This window comes from Coenobita brevimanus, chromosome 64 (assembly GCF_032717465.1).
Source record: "Coenobita brevimanus isolate Jiangsu-jjx chromosome 64, ASM3271746v2, whole genome shotgun sequence".
NCBI lineage: Eukaryota > Metazoa > Arthropoda > Malacostraca > Decapoda > Coenobitidae > Coenobita > Coenobita brevimanus.
This window is the reverse complement of record NC_137017.1, coordinates 1,130,250-1,157,170: the sequence shown is the minus strand read 5'-3', so window position 1 is coordinate 1,157,170 and position 26,921 is coordinate 1,130,250. Positions and strand designations below refer to the sequence as shown.

Below are 26,921 nucleotides of genomic sequence, written 5' to 3'. Positions count from 1 at the left end.
AAGCACTTGCACTGGCATTTGGCAATAACAATTGTATTTCAGTGGCCATTCATGCAAGAGTAGAGGCCCAAAATAGGGATGATGGTTACATAAGCTTGACAAGATTTCCAAGTCACAAGTTTCTCTATTTCACACACTGTACAAAAAAATTTCACTTAATTCATATAGCACATTGCACTATTTTTTAAGCACTTGCACTGTTATCTGGCAATAACAATGGTGTTTCAGTGGTAATTCATGCGCAAAACAGAACAAAAGGGAACGATCAAAGCCAACGAATACACTAAGTGGCCATTTTGGCTTGTGTGCATCACCGCATCTGCACAGGGTTCACAAAGGCAGCCGTCGAAAATATCATTGTAGTGAAATCGTGATTTTTTTAACGGTGTACCGAGACAGGGTATATCTTGTTAATTATCGCTGTAGTGATTTATCACAGGAGGTATCGTATAACAAGGCTGCACTTTATAGAAATTGTTGTTATATGTATTCTATGAATCCCAAACCCAAATAGACAAGCAGTACGGTGTCTAGTGTATGTATGAACCATAGCTCTAACTAGTGGGTACACACGGAGACCTGAGAAATGGACGACTGGAAAGGTACGAGGAAGTAGTGAAAAGTGGCAACAGCTGTGGAGGCTATTTTCGATCACACCACAGCCGCCACTTCCATAAACTCATGTACTATACTGGGCATTGCAAACAAATCAACATTACAGAACAAATACTAAACTACTAAACTACTGCAGACATGCAAGGATTATAACATCTGATTTCCTTATAAAATACGAATGGGATACATAATAATATGCTAGGCAAATAGAATAGCAACTTTTATAAATCATTTACATAAAAAATACAAAAAGAAAAAAAACATGCAATGTTTCTTCCATCATTCACACATGCATACACACACATTTCATGTCACCAATAAATATTCGGCAATGCATAATAGGATGATTCACAAACAGAAGAATCATTCTAGCAGTTATTCAGCTCATAGTCATCTTTCTGAAGAAGTGCAAAACAGATACAGTAGGCTCGCACAGTGCGCGTCATCGCAGTGCACGATTCGCATTGTGCACGAGTGACCAAAAATCATAACCAAAAACCCTTCAATGCGCGAGTTTACCGCACAGAACGCGAGGCAGAGGCAAGGAGTGGCTCAAAAATGCCATTTTCTACTAGTGCGCGACCACCCCTCACACAGCGCGTCACGTGTCGTCATGTGATGCGCAGAAATTCCAGGGCATTCTACTGCGCAGCTTGGGGTACAAGGGAGCGGGCGCGCCACAACAGTCCTGGCTCGTGCACTGTGCGGATCCGCTCTCTACAGCTAACCTGTCGTGTACAACGTGTGGTGTTTTTTGTGCTGCCTGTACTTTGCTGCACCATGGCTCCAACCCCAAGAGTTAAGAAAATTCTGATGCACGCCACCAAGTTAAAGATCATTAAGATGAAGGAGGAGGGTCAAGGAAACACGGCTATCGGGAGAACCCTGGGACTGGCTGAATCGACAGTGAGAACTGTGTGGAAGAACCGTGAAGCCATAAAGGCTGTAGTGAAGATGTACAGTGCTTCTGACCTAGACGGACGTTTGCGGGTGGGAAATCGTGCTATGATACTAATGGAGCGCTATCTTGCCACCTTCATAATGCGGAAAGAAAAGGAAGGTGTTCCACTCAATGGAAGATTTATTTGGAACCAAGCCCAGCTCTTTTACAAGGCTGCATCTCGCAGGTTAAAAGTGGAAAAACCTTTCAGGGCATCGGTTGGATGGCTGTACCGATTTCTCAAGCGCAAAGAACTCCATTACGTAAAAGTGTCTGGTGAACGTGCCTCTGCTGATGAGCTGGTCACGAGAGACTATCCTGTGATATTTCGCGCGATTATTGAAGAGGGACAGTACACCAAGAACTAGATCTACAACATCGATGAAACATCGTTATATTACAAGGCCATGCCAAAATCAACTTACATCGCTAAAAGACAGAAAGAAACAAGCTCCAGAAGTGAAAGATGACGGTAATGTTCGCTGTAAACCTGTCTGGGAGCCACAAGATGAGGCCAGTTGTTGTACACACAGCTTCACACCCAAGGTGCTACAAAAACCTCATGAACATGGATGCAAGTGGCGTGTATTGGTACAAGTCCGCAAATGGTTGGATGACCGGGAACATTATGGCAGACTGGTTAACGAGGCAGTGTGTCCCTGATGTGAGGGCCAAGTGTCGGGAACTGGGCATTCCATTTAAGATGCTCCTTGTGCTTGATAACGCACCAGGTCACCCCATTGTCGTGTCGTGTTTCTGCCGCCCCGTACGAAGTCACTAGTGCAGCCACTGGATCAAGAACTATTCGCCACAGTGAAGCATTTCTACCATAAGCAAGTGTGCGACTACCTACGCAGGAATACCAACACACAAGAGGAGCTTCATGCCTTACAAGAAGATCACAACGAAGACCTTGATGAGCAACCTGCTCCCGTTCCATCTCCACCAGCACCTGTATCCCGAAATGCCACAGATGCCATGACTGTTGAGGCATTTTGGCGTAACTTTACGGTGAAGGATGCAGTTGATTTTCTCCTTCAAGCCTGGCACCAGATTACACCTGCAACGGTGAACCATGCGTGGCGAATGCTTGTGCCTCACTTATGCATCACCCAGGAGATGGCCATTCAACCACTGGCCGAGGCTGAGGCAGCAACATTGACAGCAGCACAAGTTGTACCAGGTTTCTAGGACGTTACATTGGTGGACATACAAGAAGTGCACACTGCTACTGACGAACAGCCTCCCAAGGAAGTGTTGCAACGGATAGACGAAGCTGACGCAGAGTCCAACGCCAGAGAGTAAAGTTGAGCAGCCTAGCGTGATGGAAGGCAGGACTGAGCTGTGTATGTCAAACATTAGCAAGATCCTTGCTGCCGTGGATAAGCTCAAGGAAGAGGTGAAGGAACAGGATGTAGGCAACCTAAGAAAAGAGGAACTTCTGGTTGGTATCGGCAAGCTCTTCCGTTTCTACACAGACAGGCACAGGGAAGAAATAAACAGGAGAAGACAGACGTTCATAACAAGATACACACAGCGGGCTCAAGTTGGTGAAATTGCGGAAACTGTGACATCGTCTGCTCCTGTTCCTGTTGAGGATGAAGAGGATGCAATGTCAGAAGTGTCAGCATTGGACTTTGAAGGGTTTATGGCCGAAGTGAGTGACTTTGATGCTCCTGGGGAAGGTGATCAAGAGGAGTCTGTGGAGGGAAGTGTTGGTGCGGTGGGAGGTGAGGTGGGGAGTGCGGCGCTGTAAGTGTTGCCGCGCCTCGGAACCCCTGTTATTTAAGGTCATCAGGCCTGTTGTCTACTGTTGTTAAGGCGACTACCCATATTTTTGTTATTGTAGCTATAGCTTTAGTACAATGTCTGAAACATATGACCTTTATTATGTCTCTAAGGGCCAAAAAATGTCCAGGTATGAGGGGGTACCACCAATATGTAATTATTCCCATAAGTTTATGTATTCCTAGTATGCGAATTCCCAGTGCATGAGGTCGTGGACCGCCCAATCTCTCGAGCACTGTGCAAGCCCACTGTATTAGAAAAAACTGAGCATTTGATTATTATTCATAAGCTGTATAAAGTAGCTCTTCTTGTATTACACATTAAGTCTGCCCAGTTACATTTCAACCTTATTATAAAAAAAAAAAAAAAAAAAAAAAAAAAAAGAGGGCTGCTGAAAGTCATGAATAGTACATTTAATACACAGGAGCTCTGATATAATATGGCAAATAAAGACAAAGTCAAAAATTATTTTGGGGAAAATGCCTGTCATTAGTGATACAGAGAAAACAAAAATCAAACTACAGTACTGCATAATGTACGTATCTATCTACATATACACAGCATATCATCATCATCATCATCATCATCCTGCTTCTATTTTCGTACCTGTAGGTGGGGTGAGGTAGGGTACAGAAAGCCAAGAAAAGGAGAGGATATGATTGTGGGAGAACTAATCAAAAGCACGTCCAATGAAACGGACCACACACGTACCGCATTCATTCTAGCAGTTATTCAGCTCGTAGTCATCTTTCTGAAAAAGTAAGTACAGAACAGATATTAGAAAAACTGAGCATTTGATTATTATTCATAAGTTGTATAAAGTAGCTCTTCTATTCATACACATTAAGCCTGCCCAGTTACATTTCAACTACCCTCAAAAAAAGAAAAAATGCTGAAAGTCATGAATAGTACATTTAATACTAAGGAGCTCTGATATAATATGGCAAATAAAAACAAAGTCAAAAATTATTTTAGAGAAAATGCCTATCATTCATGATACAGAGAAAACAAAAATCAAAGAATTGCATATGTACAGTATGTCTCTCTCTCTCTCTCTCTCTCTCTCTCTCTATATCATCATCATCATGTCCGGACCTCCTTTTCCACCCTGGGGCAGGGTGAGGAGTAGCAACGTCCAGACAGCCCATGTCTACCCCCATCCAACATCACGTTAAAAAGGGGTGCCATATCCCTGATCATGTACTTCTTCTCACAACATTCATCCAGCCAGATCTATCTCTTGTTAGTCCCGTAGCTTCACCAACTTCCATACCCATCTTCTTCACACACTCATCCACCATATCCCTCCACCTTCACCTTGGCCTACCTCGCTTCCTCCCTCCTTCAAAATTCGCTCTGATATACCTTTTTTACCACTCTATTGTTATCCATTTTCTCCACATGACCATACCATCTCAGTACACTCTCTTCACTTCTGGAGTCCATAGGCTTCCTCATTCCATATCTTTCACAAATCACATTATATTGTAACCAATCCACTCTCTGTACTCTACACACATTCCTTAGCAGTCTCATCTCCACTGCTCTCACTTCTGATGTTTCATTTTCATGCAACACCATAGTCTCACTTTCATATGTTAAAGCTGGAACAAATTCATAGATAGATATTATACAGGTCTAATGGCATACTGGTGCATCTTACTGTTGTCTACCAAAAGTGTTGTCAAAAAAAATTTTCATTTTTTATTTTATGGATGAAATAACATTCTTGGCTTGTGAAATCAGTTTTAGATAACATACCAATACTAGCACTTAATGGAAGTCACCAGAAACAATGAACATCATGATTTTATCTCACCATATGAATGCCAAAATACTGTATAGTAAATGGTAATGGGATAGGAGAGAATAGTATGTATAAACAGGAGGGAAAAGTTGGATTTATGAAGGACTGCACTGCCTGATGATGGTGCTAAAGAAAGACTGATTTTTTATTGCAGCCATGGGACAAGATAGGCGTACCAAGATAAGGCACCAGGCCAAAAACTGACCAGCACAGACAGGCAGATACTGTAACTGACACAGGACTGAATATTTACCGCATCATTGTACTGCATGACGTGCTTCTTGATGGCAGAAGTATTGACCCAGGTGACATAGTCCTCCATTACCCTGTAAACAACAACTATGAATCAAATATACCCAATACCATAGTGCAACTTCTCAATTCTCTGCTGTGTAAAGAATGGGTTACAGCTAATTATACACACTTCAGACACAGCACTGCAATGTGAGTATCAGACGAGACTCACCAATGTTCACAGTACCTAACATGGGGGGGTATGGGGGGGGGAGGGATGTTGGAAAAATCTACTTCAGACAAAATGAACTTCTTATGGGGGAAAATTAATTTAGGACAAGATCCCTTCAAACAACATTCAACCAATCTTTTTCAAAACAAAGTGGATCCAGTACAATTTTTAATGTATTTCAAGCACAAGGGAAATGGCAAGAGCAGCAAAGAAAGATTTTATGTCAAATCAAATAGAACTGACCCTGTATTAACCTTTAAAGTACTAATAGGATTGATCGATCCTTTTCCAGAACTTTGCTAGATGCTGAATATGATCAATAGAGGAACCTTTGTAAAAAACTGCAGACACTAGGCTTCGGACCGACTGTGACGTATATTGATGCAAACCAATGAGAACTAAGTCCTGAGTAGGGATGGGGGAGAGTCTGGGCCCCTACTCATGGTGGGGGGTTGAATCCCCCATCACCCTCTTGCCACCTTCTTCTACCCCAATACCTTTGTTCCCTCTCCCCCTCCCTCACCTATGACTGTCTCCTGCTCCCTTTCCCCCCCCCTCCCCCACCATCTTCCATCACACCACTGTGGTTCCACCCCCCTTTCTGTCTCCCTGGGGAGGGTTATATCCCCCCTACCCACCCTCCACACCCCTGTACTCCCTCTCTGTCTGTCCACTTTGTCTTGTGGTGTCTGTCTCCCACCTCTATACCCCCGTACCACCCCTCCAGGCCTCTCCCAACCCCACCCCCTGTAGTATGCTGTCCGCTTACCCCTACCCCCCCCGCCAAGAGTATTATACGTCATTGTTACCATTCACGTCATGTGTTTTCATTCAATACCAGATTATTGTTTGTGTTACCGCATACACCAATGCACAAAACAGAGCATGTATGTTTTTCATTTTTTTTTTTATTTTGACAGCTACAAAGCTATGAGGGAAGGGAAGGTGGGGAGGGAAGGTGGGGAGGGGAGAAGTGTTGGGGAGGAAGGGTGTTGGGAGTGAGTGGGGAACACGAACATTATTATTTTGCATGCTATTGTTTGGGGGGGGGGGGGGGGAAAGCTGGAAAATTCTGAAGGGGGGAAGGGGAGGGGAGGTAGCTCTAGCTTTTTTTCCCCTTGAAATTCTTACAGTTACTTGATTTGACAGGTCTGAGGGGAGGGGAGGGGAGGGAAGGGGTGAGAGGAGAGGGGATGGTGGAGTGTGTAACAGCAAGAAAAAGATTTTGCATGCTCTCTCTCTCTCTCTTTTTTTTTTTTTTTTTTTTTTTTTGACATACACAGCTATGAGGGAAGGAGATGGGGGTAGTGAAGGTGGGGAGGGGAGAAGTGCTGGGGAGGGGGGGAAGGGTGTTGGGAGTGAGTGAGGAACACAGACATAATTATTGTGCATGGTATTGTTTGGGGGAAAAAAAAGAAAAAAAAATGAGCTGGAAAATTCTGAAGGGTAGGGGTAAAGGGGAGGGGGTAGGGGGAGGGGGGGAGGGGAGGAAGAGGGGGGTGATGGGAGTGGGTGAGGAAGGTCAAGGGAGGGGAGGAATGAGGGAGGAGTGGGGTGAGGGCACATAGAAAAATGGAGTTGCCCCACCTGGAAAGGTAACTTTTTTCAACTTTGACGGGCTATAGCTCATGAACCAGTTGGTCTAAAATGCTCTGGTTTGTGGCATAAGGTGTGTAAATTCAAGCTCTAAATCTTGGGAATAAAAATTTTTACTTATGTATGAGTCGAAAAATTGGCTCCACATACTGTACAGGTTTTCAGGGATGTTCGGTTAATCAAACTGCATATCCTATGGGTTAACCTTGAAATTAATTAACAGAAATACATTCATGCACAAAAACTTTGTAACAATGGGTTCAGAATATTTCAGACATGAAAATATGTAACAAATGGGTTCAGCATATTTTAAACATGACTGTAAGCACGACACAAACATTATTTAATACAAAACAATAGCAACAGAGAGATTTCAATCATGTAAAAAACTAATAATGAACTGGAAATGGAACCTTTGGATTAGCATATACAATATATCTAGAAACCTTTGGATTAGCACAAACATTGCATTCTACGAGCTTTTGGATTAGCACATACATTATATTTAAAATGCCTTTGGATTTGCACATACATTACATCTGGAAAACCTTTGGATTAGCACACATAATATATTTAGAAAATGTTTGGATTAGCACATACAATATATTTAGAAAACCTTTGGATTAGCACATACAATATATTTAGAAAACCTTTGGATTAGCACATACAGTATATTTAGAAAACCTTTGGATTAGCACATACATTATATTTAGAAAACCTTTGGATTAGCACATACAATATATTTAGAAAACCTTTGGATTAGCACATACAGTATATTTAGAAAACCTTTGGATTAGCACATACATTATATTTAGAAAACCTTTGGATTTGTACATACATTATATGTGGAAAACCTTTGGATCAGCACACACAATATATTTAGAAAATGTTTGGATTAGCAAATAAAATATACTGTATTTTAACCATATAACCAAATTTTGGCGCCTGGTGGTTTAGTGGGTAATTATTGTGCTCCAATCAGATTGAGCCGGTGAAGGTTTATATCCAAAGGGTGGTTGAGGTTGACTGCTCATGTGATGCCACTCAGGGATGAGTGAGGCTGGTCACTCTCATCTTAAATGTCGGGACCAACTGCCTAGCCCTGGGCTCCTACGCTCCTCATGAGGCAATGTAGGATTGGATGATGGATGGATGAAGAAAGCCTTTGGATTACCACAAACAATATATTAAAAAATTAAATAACTAAACCAATGAATTTAGCACATTTTTGGTATAAGTATGCTTGAATCAAGCAAGAGCAACAAAGAAAGATTTTAAGACTGATACCAAACAAAAATGACCCGTAATGAAATGCTAAAATTAGCACAAATATAATACATTTAGACATGACAATTTTTCTTACACCCCGTGCTGCACGTACTACCCGTAAAAGAGCACATGATTAGCAAGAAATGCATGAAATTATGAATAAAAGATCATAAATAAGTGTTTTGAAGTTGCACCTTATGCAATTTCTTTCTTTCTTTTTCTTTTTTTGTGTGAGAGAAAAAGAGGTGTCAATCTGGCAGTCACATCATGCTGCAGTAGTAGTAGTCACAAACCCATGCTCATCTAAATGCAAACCCAGTGGACAGCAGGCTGAAGCTGCTCTTCTCCAGCAGTACAACATCCTCCTTTCAGGGGTAGGGATGGAGCTGAGAGATGTGTACATAACAGGGCAGAGGATCTACATTGTGTACTGTAGGAATCACCATATGAAGGCTCCAGCAGCATGCCATGACTTTCATAGTAGATATGGTGTAAAGGAGGTCTGGGTATTAGTATTTTTTTGTATTCTAATACAATGTACATTACAGCCTCCATTTATGCGCCCCTGAATTGCACGAAACATGATTTACGTGGTAATATAAACCTCTATCCCAATCCCATTTACATGTTCCAATTCCCTTTCATTCATCATCTAATCCAATGTTACCCCATGAACAGCGTAGAAGCCCAGGGCTATGCAAGTTGGTCCTCACATTTAATATGACAGTGACTGGCCTCACTCATCCCTGAGTGGCATTATATGAGCAATAAACCCCAACCACCCCTTGGATATAAACCTGCACCAGCTTGATCCTATTGGAGCGCCTTAACTGCCCACTAAACCAACAAGTGCCATAATTTGGTTATATGGTTACCACTCAGTGTAGTAAATGGTTTCCTGGTGTACAGGAAATCATTTGGTTTGACACTCAGTGTAGAGTCACATGTAAGCAGGCGAGACTGAAGAAGAGAAAGACAGAAGAAGAAGGTTGGAAAGAAGAAAAATTGCTGACTATTCCACTTATGTACAACAGAATTCAAAATACTCAAGACAAGCCTCTGACGAATGTGAGGAGAGTGATTTTGACAGTTCTGAGGCCAAACCTCAGCCATCAAAGGATTAGACTCACTGCTGATTTCCCCTGCTCTAGTCTCTCAGCCACAAATACCCCTCCTTTCCAAAAACAACCATCACTTCCATCATCTATTAACGTGAGCTTAAACTCTACGTACTGGCCGCTTATTACTCTGGCCACTTATTACTACTACTGAATACAGTACTGTATTCTCGTTCATGCACTATTTCTATGGCCAAATGATGATTTGTGTGTTTTTAAACATGTGTCTGGTGGGGGTAAACAGGGGCTTGGGGAAAATTCTGGGATGTCATCCCCTGTTGTTACAAGTATCTTAATAACTATGGTTCTTATAGCATGATTTAAAGATTTATGTTTACATGGTATGAAAGAAATGAAGTGGCAGGAACTAAGAACCTCTTTACACTCCAAAATTTAACAAATATCAGAGTTCTTTATCTGGAGCCTATGCCAGCCTAGGCTCACTTAAAGCTATGCAGGCATATGTGGCTGTGTGGAATAAGAATGATGTGACTGAAGGATGTACAGTACAAGACATGAAGTACTGATGATGTTCGAAAAAGGAAGGTATGATGTGATGGCATGAGATGAATGAAAAGGTGAGGAATGAAAACTTATGGACAAATTGCAGAGGAAGCTGATCTGTTACTGAATGAAGTAAAGAAGAGGGAATTTAATTATGAATATATTAACTCAACATTCATGTTGGCCATGCTTAAGTGTCTGAAATGCAGAGTGAGGCCAGGATTACTCTGAGTGTACTCTGTGATACTGTAAGAGCAGCATGGAAAAAAATAATTAAAAAAAAAAGAAATGGATGCCATATTTGCATCTCTCCACCTAGTTAACAGGGGAACCACAGTAGGCTCTAAATAACCCAAGTATCTGGGGGTAGGGGGGTTTCAAGAATACTCCCCCAGTATCCCTGCTTGTCGTACGAGGCGACTAAAAGGGTTGGTGGTGGGTTAGTGCCCCACCCCGTAAAAAGAACTAACTAAAAAAGCAAATAAAGCGCCTCGGACCCGGACGGACCATACGTTGACGACTAAGGAACGGACAAAGGACATTCTGAGAGTAGGAACGTGGAATGTGAGAGGAGTGAATGATGAAGTGAAAGAGAGAGAGATTGTCCAGGTGCTTGAGGATGCAAAAGTGGATATATGTGGATTGACTGAAACTAAATGGAAAGGTGAAAGGATGAGAGAATGGGAATACGGTGTAGGTATATGTGCGGGAGTCAGTGAGAATGAGAGGGCAAGAGAGGGAGTATGTCTGATGATAAGCAAGAAGTGGAAGGAGAATATAAGAGAGTATGGAACAGTGGGTGCAAGGATTGTATGGGTGAGGATGAAAGTAGGTATACAAGCATGGGCGATTGTATGTGTGTATGCTCCAACAGAGGATCGAGTGGCAAGAGTGAAAGATGAGTTTTGGGCGAGAGTAGAAGCATGTATGGACAAGTTTGAGAGGAGCGAGAGAGTGCTGTTGATTGGAGACATGAATGGCAAAGTCGGGAATGTACGAGTGGATGGAGTGGTTGGTCAGTGGGGTGTGCCAGCAGAAGTAGATGGGAATGGTAGTGCTTTGGTGGACATCTGTGCTAGTAAGGGGTTGGCAATAGCCAACACCTACTTTAAATCATAAGATGATCCACCGGTATACATGGAGAGTAATGAGGAGGATGGATGGTGAACTTGTTGAACGAAAGGCAATGATAGACTACGTGTGTGTGGATGAGCGAATGAGAAGACAAGTGTTGGATGCAAGGGTGTGGAGAGGGTGGGGGAATGGAGTCTCGGACCATCACTTAGTGATGGCCAAGGTAGAGCTGCAAAGAAAGTGGTTGAGGAGGCGAAGGGGAAGACAGGAGGAAACAGCTCCTGTGAGAAGAGTGGAGAAATTGCAAGATAGTGAGAAGAGGACAGAGTATAAGAGCATAGTGGAAGAAAGATTGGGAAGGTATGAGCTAGAGCAGATGGAAGGGGTGGAGAAGGACGTATGTAAGATATTCACGGAAGAGATAAGCGCAGCGTGTGGGGTGGTTTGTGGAGTGAGGAGGAGATGCAAGGGTGTGCAAGGGACAGCATGGTGGAATGATGAGGTGAAGCGAGCTGTGGAACAAAAGAATAAGGCATATGGTGAATGGTTGGCGAGTAGAGGTAGGGAGAAGATGAGAGAGAGAAGAGAGGTATATGTGAGCAGGAGAAGGGAGGTTAAGAGACTGGTGAAGGAGAGTAAGAAGAAAGTGGATGAAGAGTTTGGGAGGAATCTGAGTGTGAAATGGAGGGAGAGTAAGAAATTGTTTTGGAAGGAGGTAAAGAAAGTAAGGATGTGTGAAAGGGAAATAGTAGGGGAGTGAAAGATAGGAATAATAGATTGTTGGTAGAAAGAGAGAGAAATTGAGGAGATGGAAGGAGCACTTTGAGGATTTGTTGAATGTAGAGAGTGAGAGCAGTGTGAGTATAAGTGGTTGGGGAATGGCTGGGAGAAGAAGAGATGAGAGGAGGGAGGAAGAGATCAGTAGGTCGGAAGTAGTGGAAGGCGATGAAGAAGATTAAGCTGGGAAAGGCCCCAGGAATTGATGGAGTATGTGGTGAAATGCTTAGGTATGGGGGTGAGATTGTTGTGGAGTGGATATGGAAGTTGTGTAGATTGGCTTGGGAAGAGGAAGGGTTCCAGAGGACTGGAAATCAGGTATAATTGTTCCTCTGTACAAAGGAAAAGGAGAAGAAGTATGTGGTAACCATAGGGGTATTTGCCTTCTTAGTGTGACTGGTAAAATATATGGTAGAATACTCATTGATAGGGTTAGGCATATAACAGAAGAGCTAGTTGGAGAAGAACAAGGGGATTTAGGAAGGGAAAAGGGTGTGTAGATCAGATATTTGTTCTAAGATGTTTAGTGGAGAAGTATCTAGAGAAGGGAAGGAAAGTGTACGCTGCCTTCATGGACTTGGAGAAAGCTTATGACAGAATAGATAGGAAAGGTATGTGGAAGGTATTAAGAATATATGGAGTGGAGGAAATTGTTGAGTGCTGTGAAGAGTATGTACGAGGGAGCTAGGGCTACGGTGCGAGTGGATGGTGAGCTGAGTGAGTTCTTTGATCTCAATGTGGGACTGAAACAGGGGTGTGTAATGTCTCCATGGCTGTTTAATATATATATGGATGGGGTCGTAAAGGAGGTACAAGGTAGGGCAGTGGATGTGGGGGTGGCCCTAACGAATGAGGGTGAGATTTGGAAGCTTCGGTGTTGCTGTTTGCTGATGATACAGTATTGTTGAGTGAAGATGAATGGGAGTTGCAAGGTTTGGTGAATGAATTTGGGACAGTGTGTAGGAGGAGGAAGCTGAAAGTTAATGTAAACAAAAGTAAAGTTATGGTGTTTGAGAGGAATGAAGTCACAGAGTGTGCAGTGAGGTTGGATGGTGAGGATATGGAGAATGTGAGTGCATTCAAGTACTTGGGTAGTGTGATGAGTAAGGATGGAACTTTGGGGGATGAAGTGCGTGAAAGGGTACAGCAGGGAAGGAAGGTTGTAGGCATGCTGAAAGCAGTGATGAGAAATAGGGAAGTGAGTATGGAAGTTAAGAAGTCTCTGCATGATGGTATTGTGATCCCTACCCTGACGTATGGAAGCGAGGCGTGGACCTTGCAAAGAGGGGAACAAGTCAAGAGTGAGAGCAGTGGAAATGAGTTACTTGAGAGGAGCATGTGGAGTGACATGGAGGGACAGGTTGACGAATGAAGAAGTGAAGGAACGTTGTGGGGTAGATGTGGATGTGGTTGAAAAGATTAGGAGAAATACACTGAGGTGGTTTGGACATGTGGAGAGGATGGAGAGTGAAAGACTGACTAAGAGGGTGTATGTGGGTGAGGTGGAGGGAGGGAGAGGGAGGGGTAGACCGAGGATGAGGTGGAGGGAGGGAGTTGAGAGGTATATGAGGGAGGGGGGGGTGAGTTGGGGGGAGGGGAGTCAAATGGTGGGTGACAGAGTGACTTGGAGGCGTTTTGTCTGCGGCCACCCTTTGCGGGATTAGGGCGTCGGGCTATAGATAGATAGATAGATCTGGTTATATGGTTACCACATAACACAGTAAATGGTTTCCTAGGTTACAGGAAATCACTGGGCGTGTCATTCAGTGAGTCACCAGAAACAGAAAAAAGTGTAATGAAAGAGACAGAGAGGAGAGCAGACACAGGAAAAAAAATAATAAAGCAGGGAGGAAAGACAGAAGAAATAAGATGAGAGGAGTGCAAACAGAAAAAGAAAGATAAAGGAAAAAGGAAGAGGTAGGCAGCACCACATCAAGTAAGTCAATGATGGTCGCCACCACCTACCACTGGATCCACTGGGTACGATAAAACAACACACACCAAGGAATTAAAGGCTGTTTCTGTTGGAGGACATTTTCCTGATGCACCTGCCTAAAACAATAATAACTTTATTGAATCATTATGAGTTGCTATTAAATACAAAACATTCACCAGATAAATCTCTGTAGCCTGTTTAATGTAAATACTTTAATAAATACTGTAAATATAATACAGTAAATGAATAAAATTTCAAAAATGAAAGCTTAAATGATGAAAACTAAATACATTATGATATAAACTGAAATTTTGCTACTGTATTACTGGAGTATTATTATGGGCTGTGTGTGTGTGTGTGTGTGTGTGTGTGTGTGCACATACACACACATACATATGTGCATCTGTGCACACTTGCATATGCATGACATACCTCGTGACAAGAAAAGCAGGATCCTTCACAATTTCAGGTCCAACCCTGATGTGGCCCTGCTCAATGAATGTAACAGCTGAAGTCATATCGGGGGCCATTTTGTTTCTTACCAAAATACAAGGCAGGCGTCGGCGACAAAAAGAGCTGGCAGTCACTTTATCACACAACTGGAGGTTCCATTTGGTTGGGATAATTCCCATAGTATACCTAGAATAGTGGGCAAGCACATCAGAAATTTAACAAGCAACTGATCTGTGAGTGGCTCTGTACACTACACTCAGTATTTACTTATCTGTATATACAGTATGTAACCTAATAATTAGACACTGTTGTTAAATACATTATAAAGCATGTACAGTACAGTACTGATAAAAAAAAAACAATACAAATATCATTGTACAATACAGTGCTGTAGTTCCAGTAGTATTAACTGCTTTTCTTTCATTAATAACAATTAATCTCAATATGGTACTCATAACCTGCAGTCACGTGTTTGTGTTTGGTCTGCATAATTCTGCCTATGAAACATATTTACAGTAACAATACCTGACTATGCTTACCAACAGCCACATATATATATATATATATATATATATATATATATATATATATTTACTAGTTTTTTTAGAGGTAGGTGGAGGTGCTCACCATCCACTCACTCAATGCAGTGCTGATTTGGGTGTCTGCCCTTTCCTCTCTTCCTTCCTTCCTCTCCTGTCTTTCTTTCCTTCATTCTTTCCTCTTCCTTCTGCCTATGGGTGACTCTATACTGAGTGACAAGCCAAATGGTTTCCTGTACACCAGGAAACCATTTACTGCACTGGGTGGTAACCATATAACCAAATTATGGCGCATGGTGGTTTAGTGGATAATTATGGAGCTTCAATCGGACTGAGCCGGTGAAGGTTTATATCCAAGGTGTGGTTGGGGTTTATTGCTCACGTAATGCCACTCAGGGATGAGTGAGGCTGGTCACTCTCATCTTAAATGTCAGGACCAACTTGCCTAGCCCCGGGCTCCTATGCTCCTCATGGGGCAATGTAGGACTGGATGATGAATGAATGAATAAAATATACAGTCAAGTCACCTAAGTCATGGCTAATTGGTTCTGGACCATGCCCATGCCATAGAAAGCTGTGCCATAAAAATAACTAAACCTATGGGGAAAATGGTATTTGGTTCTGGATGTTTGCCCAAAGTCCCCCTTTTCACTCCACTTTTCCCCACTTTACATACGCACACAATCAAGCTATCAGTCAATGCATGTATTTACGTGTAACAACAGGCACAAAAAAACGGGAGAGTGATCAGCCCTGTCTCTACTTGGGCAATACCATGTGCTGCAGATCGAGCGAAAAAAAGCTCAGCTAAGTAGACACAGGTCAGCTGACCAACCAAAACATTAAAGATGGTGGAGGCTGCCTGGTCAAGCACTGACTGAAGTTTATTTGATAAAGTTTGTATCCTCAAGTGTCAACAAAACTCACATTTAACAATAATGATCATTCTTATATAAATGATGAGGATGATGGGAGGCATTATACTTCGACTTAGCTCAGAGACAGGTGCTTCGTCAGTAACCCGTTCATAGTAGTTTTATGAACAAACCTATAAACTAGTCACAATACCGAAAGAATCTTTAATGTTTCATTACTAAACACAATGAATTTGGTGAAGTTTAACGTCCTCATAAGAGAGAAAAACGTCCACAGTTGGAGCTGAAGTGGTCACCATCTTCTTTGTTTACAAACGGGAGTGCGCCAACTGCCAGGGGAATTTGCCCGTGCGTTTCAAACCTTGCAGTGCCCGTGCCATAGGTATACAGTGCTCGTCAGAAGTATGGGGCGCCCTGCGTCCCTCCTGAGAAACAAACCTTTCAACATTGAAAAAACATATAAATAATGCATTTTATTTACCTTTAGTGCTTCGTAGGGTAGCCTTTACGTTTCTTCACGGACCTGAGACGTCTTGGAAGTGAAAGGGCGAGGCTCCTGAGGTGCTGGAGGGGTATTTTGTCCCGGGAGTCACGAATTGCGGCTTCCAGCTTAGGCAGAGAGCTCACGTCCTTCCCTTGGAGACTCTTCTTTACGAGGTACCAGAGGTTTTCAATCGGGTTGAGGTCTGGGCTATTTCCTGGCCAGTCTGTCATGAATGATACCTCGCAGTCACGAAGCCAATTGGTGACCGATTTGGCCTTGTGAGCAGGTGCACCGTCCTGCTGAAACACTCGTGCACCTGTTAGCTCGAAGGAGTCTGGTAAATGATCACACAGAAGCTCCAGGTAAACATCCTGATTCACTCTGAGGTTCTTGGGAAGTACAACAAGCTTCCCCAAACCCTTCCCTGAAAAACAACCCCATACCATGAGTGAATCAGGATGTTTAACTGTGCTTTCTACATACCGTGGGTCAAGTGGGTCACTACCTTTGCATGCTCCTCTGTTACAGGTAACACTAAACGTTGCCTCATCAGACCACAACACTGACAACCATTGCTCCTCACCCCAATTTAGATATTTATTAGCAAAGGCAAGCCTACGAATTCTCTGGCTGCTAGAGAGAAGAGGCTTTTTCACAGGCCTGTGACTTGTGTAACCAAGCTCATGCACCCTACGAGACACTGTTCTCACTGACACCTCACCAAACACTTCTGGGTTGCTCTCCTTAATTTTCCTTGCACTCACACAAGGATTAAACTCCACTGCACGTTTTAAAACATTAACAGACCTTGGGGAAGTTTTCCTAGGCCTACCAGACCTCGGTTTCTTTGTGGGAACTTCACCACTGTTTTCCTCCCGAAACCGCGCACACCAACGACGCACTGTCGATCGTCCCACACCAACCAATTCACTAATTTCCTTTGTCTGGTGGCCTGCCTCCTTTAGAGCAATGATCTGGGATATGATTTCACTCGATAGTTCACGGATAGGTGCCATAACAAAGTTTTGAAGGCCAAAACACTGCAGGACACTCGGTAAAAAATGGCGCAATTTGAGAGGGACACTCGGCGGAGTTCCTCTCTCTCAGGCAGCCCGTGGGCAACTGAGGCGGGAACCAACCAGCGCGTCAGAAGGCCTCAGGCTACCGTGACGTCATGCTCGGAGCTCAAACTTGTGGCTCAATTCTTACCCCCAAAAATGGGTGATTCTTTTTGGGCCATAAGTATTGCGCGCCCGGCGGACATCGCTGAATACTTCTGACGAGCACTGTATATTATATGAGTGTGGTTCATTTTGGGGGGGTCTGGCACCTTTTCGTGTCATACAAACCATGCTATAGAAGCATGCACCATAGGCGACTTGACTGTGTGTGTGAGTGTGTGTGTATGTATATATATATATATATGGGGCCCTGCGTGCAAGAGTATACCCATGCACCACCTTCTCGAAAATTGAGATAATGCTATCCCACAGTCCCTCAGAGTATGTACTTTCATGTGGACTTGGTGGATGTGATGTATGACCCAAGACAAAAGGGCAAAAACCCATAGAAATAACATTGTGTTTACATCGCCACCCTTTATCAGGTGCAACCACTGTATTCATTAATAAGATTATTGATGTAAAACATCATTATTCCTAGTATTATGGTGTTATTTTGTTTGTTATTGCATTTAATAGACATAAAGTGTCTATTATTCACATAAAAACACGAACATCGAGGACCAGGTAAAAAAAAAAAAAGTTGCGTAGACAATTTTTTAAAATAATTTATGAAACTTATGACAATAACCAGGCAAATTCATAACCAACCATTCCACAGACATTCAACTTCATCTTACAACATAAAGGAACTCCTAGCTATTGGCTTGTGGTACTAGTTTATGCCTAAAAGTAGCAGCTTGGTATGCTAATACGTCATTTTTTTTTTCTTTTTTAGTAAAAACAATGGTCTATCTATCTATTGCCAGACGCCATAATCCCGTAAGGGGTGGCCATTTAACTTTGAGTTATTTGTTTTACGGGGAGGGGCACTAACCCTCCACCAACCCACTTGTTGACACGTAGGGAACCCGTATGGTTTGGTTATATGGTTACCACCCAGCGTTGTACTTGGTTTCTTGGCTTACAGGAAACCATTTGGCTTGTCACTCAATGTAAAGTCACCTGTAAAGGAAAGAAAAGCAATAAGATGTGACATGAAAGATGGGAGGAATAGGAAGAGAGGAGGGCAGGCACAGAAAAAGAATGATAAAGGCTAAGGAAGAAGTAGGCAGCACTACATCCAGTGAGTGTACCTTTACTAAAAAGTTTTTGGATAGAGTAGAGACAATCAGCTTTACAATGATGTAAATGCCATTATCCTACGTATAATGGTTTTTGCAGTATCGTTCTTCAAAGTTGTAAAAACTTTAAATGCGATTTCTGCCACTTTAAAAAATTGGTGCATTTGTATGCTCTTGTATGTGGGGCCTCATACTGTATATATATATATATATATACGATATATATATACCTGTATATCTATATATACTGTATATCTATATCTATATCTATCTATCTATCTATCTATATATATATATATATAAATCTGGTTAATCCTAAATAATTTCATTTCGGACAAGACATCCCCAGGTTGCAGGGGTTAATCCCTGACGAGCTGATTCACTGTAAAGTAGCTTACCTCCCCTGAGTCACCATTTAATAACCTCTGTAAACTGTGCCTCATATAAGGCTTGCAGTGTGGCCCTTCAGTGTGCCTCATATGAGGTCTGCAGGTCAGCAAGGGTTACAAGACTGGGGGGGAGGGGAGGGTCTCAAATTACCCTAATGAAGCATAATGTTCTGAGACTACTGCAGGGTAGGTTATTGGGGGGAGGGAAGAAAAAAAAAAACTCAGGATTTGCACTCATAAAACTGATGCACAAAGTACGGTACATGAACTTAACTCATACTGATTTCTCAAACAGCTAGACCACCAGGCCTCTGCTGTCAGCAATAAACATAAGCAGTTTTTATATAAAAGTACAAACAAAATCTGAATGCAGTTATATACTTTATTAGACACTAAGATGCTTGATGTTTCTGCTTGGGGTACTAAGTTAAATAGATGTAAGCAAAGAATAAGTGAAACCAAACTGGTCAAAGAGACAGCAGCCCACCATGAGAAAGTTGTGAGTGAATCTGTCAAAATTCAGTACTAGTGATGTCTATCATTAAGCATACTCACAATTTTTCCAAAAGCCTTCCACTCGCCTCAACTCTGTATGGATCTTTGGGATCTAAGTCTTTTATCAACTTGGCCAGGTCCCATATCTTACGGGCCATTGTGTTGTATCTGAAATAATTAAGTCTGGTATTAGAATAAAAATACAACTATTGGTAGACAACTGTTCAGTATGGTTGTACTGTACCTTTTTATTTTTTTTAAACTCTATTACTGTATTTAATATGAATCCTATTTACACTACATTAATCATCTGGCTGGAGGCACAGTGCAATTAAGATCATATTTACAACAGTTGTTCTTGTTGGTGATCAACCCAAATCTGTCTGGCCATGCAGACCCACCAACCGCTGATAAGCAACCTCCCCTGCTTGCCCAACCTGTGCAATGAACCGATGTTCCCGTCGCCCTGTCCTCCGCCATTTCACTGCCCTGCTCCCAACTCACACCTCCCTCTCTCATATACCTCTCCACCCCATCCCTCCATCTCATCCTCGGCCTCCTCCTCCATCTTCCCCCCTCCACCTCACTCACATACACTTTCTTCGTCAGTCTTTCACCCTCCATCCTCTCCACATGGCCAAACCACCTCAGTGTGTTCCTCATAACGCTTCCTATCACATCCACACCACAACGCTCCTTTATATCCTCATTCGTCAGCCTGTCTCTCCATGTGACTCCACAGGCTCCTCTTAAATAACAACTAATAGTTGTACACTCATTTTTTTTTTTTTTTTTTTTTGCAAGGAAGAAGGAACCAAAGGTTTGCTATTTGACACATTAATTTCTTTGATAACTATATGATTCTTTAAATCAAACATGCAGTGAGACTGCAGAGTTCCTAATTAAACTACCCGGCAATCACTGGTAATTCCTGAGTTTGTGAATGCTCCCATTGGGTTAAGCTGGTTAGCTTATGATAGGCTAGGTTAGGTAAGGTAAGGTAATGTTTGATTTAGTTTATTTAAACGTAGATGCAGTAACAGATGGTGATAGGAGACTGCAAATCTCCCTCCCCCCCATTTACTTTGAATGTAAAAGGGTATTTGCAACAGATGCTTATTGACAAGTGCTAAGAATTGCTCAGGTTTAGCAATGAATCTTAAGTACCCATTGGTCCGGTGTAATTCTGAAAGCTGAGCCATATTTTCAGTTAATGTGGAAGTCCTCCAGAGTTTCATAAATTTTAATGAACCTCATTAGCTGGGTATCAAGTCGTTTGTCGGCATATCTAATTATCTACCATACTACTCAACACCCAGATTAATTTCCATGGAAATGGAGTCATTACCACAAAGCTTCGGTACTGCCATTAACAAAGTTCTTTTTACCATAACTTACAATGAATAATCCTCTCGTCTCTGGATCTTAAACTTTCTCAGTATCTTTATCTCATGCAGATTATTATCCACCTTCCAATTTATGAAGTCAGTGTGCTTCAGGAGCTTCTTCTCAGCATAGGTCAGTTGCCTCATCCTGAATAACTATTACAACGATGAACAAACAGAAAGACACGTGCAACCCTCAACAACCACACATAAGATGTTTACAATTTCGTGATGATGTCAGTGTTTCCACATTAAAATCTATAAACACGCTAGAATGTAGCAGAATACAAGCCAAAAGAACGCTAAACTCCCATGTAGTACCACCAAAATTAGCCTCCGCCTAAAATCTACATGTAGTGTAAACAATAACTATGGAAAGAAAATAAAGTAGAGGTTATATATCTGCCTGACAGAATTTCTAAAATTTCCTCTAGCAAGACCTACTACTGCCTAATCGGCCATATCTGAGAACACTGGTGGAGACATTTAATAGAAAATGGAGTTTAAAGGTCCCATTCTCGATGTTTTTGAGGGACTAACCATTTTTTTTCAGCAATATTATTCAAGTGCATCCATCGGTCCTTTCCTCATAAACACTGTATCAATCTACCTTCCCTGTCCCTTCTTACCCTGTTTTTCTTTCCTTGTATCCATCAAACTTACCTTACCTGCCCCATACCACCCTACATTCCGTGTCCCTTACCGCCCTACCTTCCCTGTCCCCTTACCACCCAACCTTCCCAGTCCCTTACCACCCTACCTTCTCTTGTATCTTTACACCCTACCTTCCCCGTCCATTGCTCCATCTGGCCTTACCTCCTTTACATCTCTCAACTATCCACTATGCCGGACCCGCCCAGTTCCCGACTGACTCACAGCGCCCACCTACCACATGGAAAAAGAAAGAACAGTTCGGTCACTTGTTCTGAGGGTAGCTTGACAAATACTGTAAGTATCCCAGTCAAAGCCGCGGTAAAAGAGGTGAGACACGTGGAAAAATGATTCTCTTACTGACCCCTACATCCAAACAGGAGACACAGGCCATACGCAACCAATGCCAGTGACAAGCGCCCTTGAATACAAAGCAGACAACAGCCATTCTCACCCATTTCTCCCATGCTCCTCTAAGTTTCATTTCCAATATTGCACTCATATTATGAGGAAATATTCCTCACCGTCTCGCACCTCTACGTTGCAAACACGTTCTTATACACCCAACCATCCTTCGTTAAACAAGGACAGTATCAATCAGATTTGTTTCAAGGCTATGTCTATTCTCCATGCAACGTAAATGTATTTATTTAATTTATTCTGTTTAAATTATACTTTTTGATACATACTGTTACTTGCTCCAGCAGGGTAACGCCACAAAACAGGAGAAAGCAACCACGCTCACACATTCGGGCTCTCAGCTGTCGTGTCTAACTGTTTACAAAGAGCAGTCATTAACCACCCACAACTAGGACCCGCTGATTTATGATTTACCCCCGTCACTTCACTTCATGATTGTTACTGACCTCTGACAGCGAGTCATTCCCCCTTAAACCATTTAATTCCAATTTGCTCTCCTCCATACATGCCTCTCACTCTACGATACAGTACTTCTTTCATCCTTCCTGATGCACAGTTCCTTCAGCAAACTTGCGCCATCATTTTCCCCTGAAACATCAAACGACCCACATCAGTTCTTCCATTCAGGTCACCTGTCACAAACAATCTTAGCTGATTCCAAAACCAAACTTTCAATACCATAACCATGCCACCACAAAAATCAAAGACCATAAGGTAAACAGCAACCACAGTCTACACCTATATTACCCTCTTTGAAACGTAAAGCCACAGATTAAGGTATCATAGGTACCACAGTCGAGATCAACCTACGGCCTGGTGTCGTTTCGCATTATAGGAAAATCTCTAGCCACTTCAAGAATTCAGATCGTAGCAGGTAATTAACAACTCTTTCTGACCTGAGACCTCTACCACCAAACCACAAGAAATTTTAAAATGCATATGCAGTTATCAGAGCCACTATCACCATCTGAACTTTGATATATATATATATATATATATATATATATATATATATATATATATATATATATATATATATATATATATATATATATAATGCTTTGGTGGACATTGTGCTGGTAAAGGGTTGGCAATAGCCAACACCTACTTTCGGCATAAGGTGATCCACAGGTATACATGGAGAGTAATGAGGAGGATGGATGGTGAACTTGTTGAACGAAAGGCAATGATAGACTACGTGTGTGTGGATGAGCGAATGAGAAGACAAGTGTTGGATGCAAGAGTGTGGAGAGGGTGGGGGAATGAAGTCTCGGACCATCACTTAGTGATGGCCAAGGTAAAGCTGCAAAGAAAATGGTTGAAGAGACGAAGGGGAAGACATGAGGAAACAGCTCCTGTGAGAAGAGTGGAGAAGTTGCAAGATAGTGAATAAATGGCAGAGTATAAGAGCATAGTGGAAGAAAGATTGGGAAGGTATGAGGTAGCGCAGATGGAAGGGGTGGAAGACGTATGTACGAAATTCACGGAAGAGATGGGCGCAGCGTGTGAGGTGGTTTGTGGAGTGAGGAGGAGATGCAAGGTTGTGCAAGGGACAGCATGGTGGAATGATGAGGTGAAAAGAATTGTGGAACAAAAGAAGAAGGCATATAGTGAATGGCTAGCGAGTAGAGGTAGGGGAGAAGATGAGAGAGAGAGAGAGAGAGAGAGAGAGAGAGAGAGAGAGAGAGAGAGAGAGAGAGAGAGAGGGGGGGGGTATATGTGAGCAGGAGAAGGGAGGTGAAGAGACTGGTGAAGGAGAGTAAGAAGAAAGTGGATGAAGAATTTGGGAGGAATCTGAGTGTGAAATGGAGGGAGAGTAAGAAATTGTTTTGGAAGGAGGTAAAGAAAGTAATGCAGTGTGAAAGGGGAAATAGTAGGGGAGTGAAAGATAGGAATAACAGATTGTTGGTGGAGAAGAGAGAGAAATTGAGGAGATGGAAGGAGCACTTTGTGGATTTGTTGAATGTAGAGAGTGAGAGCAGTGCGAGTATAAGTGGTTGGGGAATGGCTGGGAGAAGAAGAGATGAGAGGAGGGAGGAAGAGATCAGTAGGGCGGAAGTAGTGGAAGCAATGAAGATGATCAAGATAGGAAAGGCCCCAGGAATTGATGGAGTGTGTGGTGAAATGCTGAGGTATGGGGGTGAGATTGTTGTGGAGTGGATACGAAAGTTGTGTAGATTGGCTTGGGAAGAGGGAAGGGTTCCAGAGGACTGGAAATCAGGTATAACTGTTCCTTTATACAAAGGAAAAGGGGAAAAGAAGTATGTGGTAACCATAGGGGTATTTGCCTACTTAGTGTGACTGGTAAAATATATGGTAGAATACTCATTGATAGAGTTAGGCATAAGACAGAGGAGCTAGTTGGAGAAGAACAAGGGGGATTTAGGAAAGGAAAAGGGTGTGTAGATCAGATATTTGTTCTAAGATGTTTAGTGGAGAAGTAACCAGAGAAGGGAAAGAAAGTGAATGCTGCCTTCATGGACTTGGAGAAAGCTTATGACAGAATAGATAGGCAAGGTATGTGGAAGGTTTCATTCATTCATTCACTGCCAGACGCCATGTATCCCAAACGGGGTGCCAAGGGCTTAGAGTTAATTGTTTTACAGGGAGGGGCACTAATCCTCCACCAACCCCACTTGACACGTAAGGAAAACGTTATGCCAACAGCATTATGGTGTTCCCAGGCGGTCACCCATCCAAGTACTAACCAGACCCAAGGTATTAAGAATATATGGAGTGGAGGGGAAATTGTTGAGTGCTGTGAGGAGTATGTACGAAGGAGCTAGGGCTGTGGTGCGAGTGGTTGGTGAGCTGAGTGAGTTCTTTGATCTCAGTGTGAGACTGAAACAGGGTTGTGTGATGTCTCCAAGGCGGTTTAATACATACATGGATGGGGTTGTAAAGGAGGTGCAGGGTAGGGGAGTGGATGTGGGGGTGGCTCTAACGAATGAGGGTGAGATTTGAAAGATTCCAGTGTTGTTGTTTGCTGATGATACAGTATTGTTGAGTGAAGATGAATGGGAGTTGCAAGGTTTGGTGAATGAATTTGGGACAGTGTGTAGGAAGAGGAATCTGAAAGATAATGTAAACAAGAGTAAAGTTATGGTGTTTAAGAGGAATGAAGTCACAGAATGTACAGTGAGGTTGGATGGTGAGAATATGGAGAATGTGAGTGCATTCAAGTACTTGGGTAGTGTGATGAGTAAGGATGGAACGCTGAGGGATGAAGTGCGTGAAAGGGTACAGCAGGGAAGGAAGGTTGCTGGTACACTGAAAGCAGTGATGAGAAATAGGGTGGTGATCATGGAAATTAAGAAGTCACTGCATGATAGTACTGTGATCCCTACCCTGACGTATGGAAGCGAGGCGTGGACCTTGCAAGAGGGGAACAAGTCAAGAGTGAGAGCAGTGGAAATGAGTTATTTGAGAGGAGCATGTGGAGTGACATGGAGGGACAGGTTGACGAATGAAGTGAAGGAACGTTGTGGGGTGGATGTGGATGTGGTTGAGAAGATTAGGAGAAATACAATGAGGTGGTTTGGACATGTGGAGAGAATGGAGAATGAAAGACTGACTAAGAAGGTGTATGTAGGTGAGGTGGAGGGAGGGAGAGGGAGGGGTAGACCGAGGATGAGGTGGAGGGATGGAGTTGGGAGGTATATGAGGGAGGGGGGAATGACTTGGCGGGAAGGTAGTCAAATGGTGGGTGACAGAGCGACTTGGAGCAAGGCGTTATGTCTGCGGCCACCCTTTGCGGGATTAGGACGTCGGGATATATATATATATATATATATATATATAGAGAGAGAGAGAGAGAGAGAGAGAGAGAGAGAGAGAGAGAGAGAGAGAGAGAGAGAGATTCCCTACTTAATAATATCACTAACTTCTCTCTTGTATTCATGATTTATCAATTAATTTCTTCTAACTGTGAGTGCCAACACCTGGTTTTATACATGTCATGCCTTTCTTCATCCATTTCATTACCTCTCATCTTCACTTCACATTCGACATCATATCATACCTTCCTTTCTTAAAACATTCGCTTCCTCCATCGTATTTCGTCCTTCATTCAGGTCTCTCGTATCCCACACAACTACACTGGCCTGCCTAACTTCACTGAATCCTGGCAGACACAGGACCCATTTCCGAGGCTTCCGTAACCTCTCTAGGGTAACTCTGTCTCGGGTCGTGGATTCCCAACCCCGCCACTGCTTCCTTCAAGTTACCGTATACAACACGCTGGGAATAAGTCGGTGGCATGCTTTCTACACTGTCCTTAACGATACGCCGTAAAACAGGAAAAAAAAAAAAAATGAATTAAGTAATGCCTATCTTTCATAGCGTGAGTCTAAGCACTGATTTTATCTGTAACTGAGGACGAGTTCCAAGTATGAGAAATAATTATGTAATTTACTACCATACTTGTCGTTACTCATATGCCTCCCAGTGTCTGTGGTAGCCTGCCACATAGCGTAAATATCATATTTAGGCCAAAGTTGGACTAATGTAAAACATGCTACTGTATTAACAAACTTACCGGCACATATTGAAAGTTAAAAGACTCAACTAACTCTACTCTTATAAAATAATTAGAAAATGAACAGGACAACAGGCGTCGCTGTAAATAGATCAAAGTGTGAAAAACTAGACTATTATTCAGGAAAATGGGAAGCCATCACCCTATGTCATCTTGCCTGCGACACTAACTTCCATTAATACTTTATTTGGTCGTAGCTTACATATTCTGCTGTTCCTGCATCCACCTCATTCATCATACTTCTTATATACTATATTTATTCTAATCATGATATACTACTGACTATACTCCATATATTTTCACAATAGCTCTTTCTTTGTCAAGATTCGCTTCCTTCACAGTAGGCCTACGGAATATTACGTCTTCACTTTCCACTAATTAAGAGCGGCGAGCCTTTGTCAGCAAGTCAGATGAGAGCTAGAGTACGTGTTACTTCGTTGGTATTATGTATTCATCATATTCGCTGAGCTGTAGCCTCCTTTCTCAGTAGATAATGGA

At 42.5% G+C, this 26,921-nt stretch overlaps 1 protein-coding gene across 2 annotated transcripts; it reads right to left on the bottom strand.

Moving 5' to 3' along the window:
* Positions 1 to 934: 934 nt before the first annotated feature.
* On the bottom strand, positions 935 to 21,038 carry LOC145404726 (U3 small nucleolar ribonucleoprotein IMP3). 2 transcript variants are annotated; one of them, XM_080276278.1, is made up of 6 exons: positions 20,829 to 21,038; positions 19,491 to 19,598; positions 14,323 to 14,529; positions 5,404 to 5,476; positions 4,055 to 4,094; positions 935 to 1,013 (listed from the first exon to the last, which is right to left on the bottom strand). In XM_080276278.1, the coding sequence occupies exons 1-5, from the start codon at positions 20,960 to 20,962 to the stop codon at positions 4,065 to 4,067; spliced, it is 552 nt and encodes a 183-aa protein (XP_080132404.1). In that variant the 5' UTR covers positions 20,963 to 21,038; the 3' UTR covers positions 935 to 1,013; positions 4,055 to 4,064. The 2 variants fall into 2 exon arrangements, with proteins under 2 accessions (XP_080132404.1, XP_080132403.1); XM_080276277.1 differs by lacking the exon at positions 935 to 1,013 and having other exon boundaries at positions 3,929 to 4,094.
* Between the last annotated feature and the right edge of the window lie 5,883 nt (positions 21,039 to 26,921).